At 32.5% G+C, this 5,668-nt stretch overlaps 1 protein-coding gene across 3 annotated transcripts in view; it reads left to right on the forward strand.

Moving 5' to 3' along the window:
* The window catches only part of LOC106465650 (rhotekin-2-like), a 159,864-nt gene that overhangs the window by 8,591 nt on the left and 145,605 nt on the right, over positions 1-5,668 (forward strand). For all 3 annotated transcript variants that reach the window (XR_002612031.1, XM_022393589.1, XM_022393590.1), the window contains exon 2: positions 5,455-5,633. Coding sequence is in view for 2 of the 3 variants with exons in the window: in XM_022393589.1 (XP_022249297.1) it covers positions 5,455-5,633 (179 nt within the window). In the remaining variant the exon portion in view is untranslated. The remainder of the gene's footprint in view (positions 1-5,454; positions 5,634-5,668) is intronic.

A 5,668-nucleotide genomic window follows, 5' to 3' on the forward strand; every position in this document is an offset into this window, starting at 1 on the left:
TTCTTTCCCAAATTTGAAAATCACTAGGATGATGATGATTTGATTTTTCCCCAACAGGGTTTGCTCTAGGCACAGTTTTATCTGTGGAGAAAAAATTTCACTCTTTTAATCTCTTCCTTGACATGATTTCACAAATATATTCTTTCTCTTTCCCTTGTGTCTTTCAATTCCTCCTGTGCTTTATTACATGAAACACATACTCAAGATTACTTTGTCTTCCCTTCACTGCCTAACATTAGGGTTCATACAGAATCAATTTCATGAAAAACTGTGCACCTGTAACCTGTACTAACAACCTTGTCCACTTCATCTATTTTACTTTTGTCCTGACTTGCAGCCATTCTTCATTTATGTTATTCGATTTTCAGTCTTTGAAATCTCTTTCATCTGCATGGGGGAGGAACCCTTAACTTGTATTTCCCTTTCTAGTGCCCAATTTTTGTGTCGTCATCTTTTTTATCACCCCCCTGTGCTGTTACTTTATCTTATGTCTGAGGCACTTTATTACAATCCAGAGGGTTTTTCTGGAGTGGTTCTTTCTTTTTTTTTTTTTTACCACATAAGTCTGTACTTCATCTACTGCTCTGCTCCTTCTTACTTGGTTCTTCTGCTGTTGGGACTTGTTGGAATGGGATGCTCTCCTGTCTGATGTATGCCTCCCTTATGCTTATCTGTGATCTTTATTAAGCTCCATTTCTTCACCCAGAGATCTTAGAAGGTGTTCCTGACTCGCTGGAGGCCCAGGCCGAGGTGGCTTAGCATCAACCCTCATTGCTTATTTTGGTCTTTCATCTTCTCAACCTTGTTCCAGTTTCTAGGCCTGCTGGATCCATTTTTTCATCTTCCCATTCTTCTTGCTTCCTGGCCTTCCACTTCCTGACATCAATGTTGTCACTTGTCTCATTGGTGACTACCCTGTCAGGTCTGGCCCTATGAGAACCCATCTGGCTTTCTTTGCCAAACTTTGGTCTTAATTTTCAATTGACAGATGAGTTCTTAGGTTTCTCACCCATGCCCTATCTATACACTTCAGTTTCTCAAGGATGCTGTCTCAGATCTCTAGATCTTTGTTTTTGTTATTTACATTAATTATATTGATAGAGGGCACAATTAGTAATGTTTATTGATGTTTGAGTATTTCTAATTTTTAATTTTATTAAGGATGTTGAGGTAATACAGATTGAGCTGGATCAACTTTTAACTTGGGCAAATAGTTTGGCAAATGGTCTTTAAATATAGTAAGTGTAAGAGAATGCATCTTGGTTGTCTTTTGGATCACACAGATGGGAAACCATTCATTAGTATGCCTGTTTTCAAAAGTAAGTGGAATAACTGTATAAGTAATGACTAAAAGAAAAGTTTTGAAAACAGACATTTTGTTTAACAATGCTATAATTTTCTTCTAAATATGATTATGAATAAGAACTGAATCTTAATTTAAAATATTTGCTTTTGACTTTATATTTTGATATCAATCACTTTACTAAAAATAAAGACAAAGGTCAAAGTGATTTCTCTTAGAGTGACAAGACAGGTCCATAGAATAATGGGAGATTCAACAAGATATTTAATATGAAGTAGTTCTGAGTTTGAGAAAGAGAGAGACTGTGCACAATGAAAACACATCTTTATTTAAACTCAGAAACAATCAACATTAAATATTGCATAGGATGAAGGACAGTGCAATTACTTGAAAGTTATCTCTCTACTCTCCTAAAAACATATTGAGGTTTATTAAGAACTAGTTAACATTACAGTATAAACTTTAAGAGAGTATTACTATCTACAGAGAAAAGTTAAACTTCACTCACCAAACTAATGGATTGAGCTTGAGGAAAGCTAACTAACAGATCATGATGTCATATACCAAATTATGTAATGCTATATTCTTGAAACATAAGTGCCACCTGTTTCACTGTTGATCAATCCAGTTGAAACCAAAGGGAGGTTGTAACGTCAAGACATCACCTGACCAACAACTGGAAGATACTGCTATCTATTTTCATACATTGATATACCAGATATTATCTTAAGGGAATAATAAAGAACAGTGGTAACTAGAGAAAAGAACCTAATGATTTTCTGACCACATGTTATGCACAAACTGCAAATATCTAAAATATCTAAATAATTTCTAGAAATACTGTTATAAAACAATAAGGTAGAGAAGAAAAGCATTGTTATGCCTTCATACTACAGCTTGTCTGAGGCATTGTTTGTTTGATTCATGGAGATCTGGTGTTTTTCAGCTTTTGCTGTTTTTTTTTGTTGTTGTTTTTTCAACAACTAAACTATGTTTCTTAATATGCCTTAGGCCATTCTTTAAAATTCAAATAATAGTGTAACACCAAAACATGCCTGGTGACATTTATATTAATGATTATGCACTTTTTAGCAGTGGTCTTTTTAGTATATCTAATTTATCCACAAATACCATCTTTTATCATTTGTGCTGACTACCATTATCTGTAATAAATAATAATATTTACTACATTAAAGAGAATAATAGCATTATTGACATTAATATATTTAAAGTAGTGTGTCTGTAGTAAATGGAAATTTAAAATATGTGAATTATAACAATATTTTATTTGTGTGTATGCATCTTACATCTGTAGTAAAAAGAGATTTTAACCCTTTAAATGTGGCTGCTTTAAACTTGTGTGGAATTTTTGTGAGCCATACACATTATACAGTACACTCTCATTCAACTGCCAGAGGTGGATCGTACCCTATATGGCAAATCAGCAATCAATGAGTTGAGGAAAGGAAAACTGTCAGTTAATGCTTCCTATAGAAAGATTTATAGCTAAATCTTTGAATGATCAACAATCTTCACCTTTCTTCCTGCAACAGTTTGTGTCACACAAAAACAGATTAATACCAAAAAAACATTTGAAACATTCTTTCACAACTCATACATGTAAGGGAATTCTCTTAATATATTTGATGATAGTATCAGACATTGTACTTTTTTGTTTCTGCTCTTTTTATTGGTGCCACTGAGAAATGTCCCATGATATCAACCAATCAAATGGAATGTTATTTATTTATACTGCCCTCCTTTGATTTGAAGAGATTCCACAGCCAATGGCAAGTAATGTTATCAACCAATCTATTAATTATTTCAAGCTATCTGCAAGTAAATTCAGTACTTAATGAATAATTAAACAGCTTTTCTTGTTCCAAGTAGTATTAAAAAACAATGAAAAAAAAACAATATTTTAAGAAACCATGAGTGAAAGCAAAGAATAATATGTCAACCACAATATATCTGTCATATCTAGTGCCAAAAAGGCCTCTTGCACAATACCAGTGCTTGTTAGGTTGGCTAGGATATGAAAGACATAGTGGATATGAGTGCTATATATGTAGCACCCATACAACTACATATCAAGTTTTCATGAACAACAACAACTATTATGCTGTAAAACTGTCAATCACAAGCTAGTCTTGTTGTTAACCACAATATCAATGTGAGACAAATCCATTAGTGGGAGCAAAGGAGAATGTTATAATATATCAATCACCACATCTGTGCATATCCAATGCCAATGACGTCTTTTGCCCAATATCAGGACTTATCATACCAGTTGGGATACAACAGACATAGTAGTTGTCTAGGTGCTTTATATATTATTAATTTTCTTGAACAATAAATGTTATGGTGTGGAACAGATTAAAGAAGTGAATTGTAATTATTGTTTTTAATCGTATTATTCAGTACATCTTTGAGAAAATTACTGACCAGTCCAGCTCAAACTTTATCTTGCAGTTTTAACCAGCTATATGCATAGTTTGGATTATTATCCCACTTTAAACTCTGTACAAGTTCATCTGTTTAGTAAGGACAGTTATTGTGGTTCTGCAAAAGATACCAGGTTCATTCAGAGTAACTCTAAGTACATAGTGTACAGTAGTCATATCACAAAATTAGGAAACTGTGTAAATTTTAAACAAATAATTTTCTTTTGAAAGAACTCTCTCACTAACTCAAAGTAATATTTATTATAATTTTAGAAATTATACCTGTGGTTGCTATATTTATAATTAAGAACATTTGTTCTTAATGTTATTTTATTTACTTAAAGATTTCACAAATTCTTGTCAATGTTTAAATTGCTGTGTAAGTTTCAGCAGTATTTTCAACACATGACATACAGGGTAAATGACTAATTTATTATTTCAGCATTTGGTATTTGAAAAATTAAAAGCTTCTAATGTTGACAGGGGGAGGTACCTTCCTTTTGAGGTTAATCCTCCACAGACCCCTGTGTGGCCAGTTTACCCCCCTCTCAGATCATTCTCATGTCTGCTCAGTTGTGATAACTAGAGGTGCTATTGAGGTTAGATGTTAGCCTATGAATATTTAGTTACCTTAATTTGATGTCATGCCTCTTCTTCTGGTTGGTTCTCAGGTTCTCTCAGTCCTGTCACGGGATTGAGATGGAAAATATCACAGCTGTAACTCTGTTTCTAGTCTAATGTCGACAAACCTCTGGACAGAACTTATAGTTTAGTAAGTCTGGGTGTCATAGTGATAGTCAATGCTTTTTTTTTTCCTAACTATCATCAGATATCTTTCCAACCCCTGTCCATTCTTTAGTTTGGAGTTTCTAGTTACACATGAAACTGCAGTTCAAATACTCTAAATGTTTAGTATTATAATAGGATTTCAATAAATACCTTTGGATGAAATCCTCCTAACATATCTTTTCCTATTCTGAAAATTTAGTTTATTTCTACAGCTAAAACATGCCTAAGGATATCTTATTATTCATGAAAGTACATTTGGATTTTGCCAAAGTTTGTGATAAGTCTTTCATAAACTTTGAGGTTGTTAATGACTGACATCACAAAAGGATTAAAAATAACGGTGAGGAAGATCTAGTTGATAATCATTCAGTGGATTAATTACATGTCTTTTGGGAGGTAAGTACAATTCTATTTGAATGGAAAAAACACAGGTTTTTGACTATATAAATTTGTTTGACTTGTATATGACTATAATATGTAATGTGCTTACCATGAAATAATAGAATTGTATGATGTCTTCTTGGAATCGTCTATATTTTCATGTATGATAAGAGGGTAATTAAATCAATCCTAGTACAGCAGTAAATAAATATAAATGATAGTGATTTAGTGTCTTGGTATCACAGAAATATATTGTTTTACAAATATAGTGTTAGTGTATGATCATGAAGGTTTTTACTGCTGAAAGTAGAAGGGGCTAAAACAGAAAAAGCAAAGAAAAAGGACACTCCCATGCCATAAGTTTGAAAAAGATAAAATTCTGGTTATGAAAGTTTATTTAGCCTGACAAACAAAAATTGTGATTATATTAAGAATTATATTTCTATGTATCATTTAAAAAATTTAGGGTATTTAAAATAATTGGAGTCTTTATATAATGAATGATTATATTAAAAATAATAGTAGTTTGCTTTTTAGGAGTGTGATCTTGAACAGAAGATTGACTTTGAAATGAAGATGAGAGAAGGTATTATCAAGCTATTGGCTGTATCTAGACATTCAATTCAGACTTTGGAAGCTTCCAAATCTCTATTAACTTGTACTGAAAGAATTAAAGCATACATGGCAGAACAAGAACATCAGTCTCTACAAAGTGGGTGAGTATCTTTTTTTTTTTTTTTTTTTTTTTTTT

Source organism: Limulus polyphemus, unplaced genomic scaffold (genome assembly GCF_000517525.1).
Source record: "Limulus polyphemus unplaced genomic scaffold, Limulus_polyphemus-2.1.2 Scaffold2013, whole genome shotgun sequence".
NCBI lineage: Eukaryota > Metazoa > Arthropoda > Merostomata > Xiphosura > Limulidae > Limulus > Limulus polyphemus.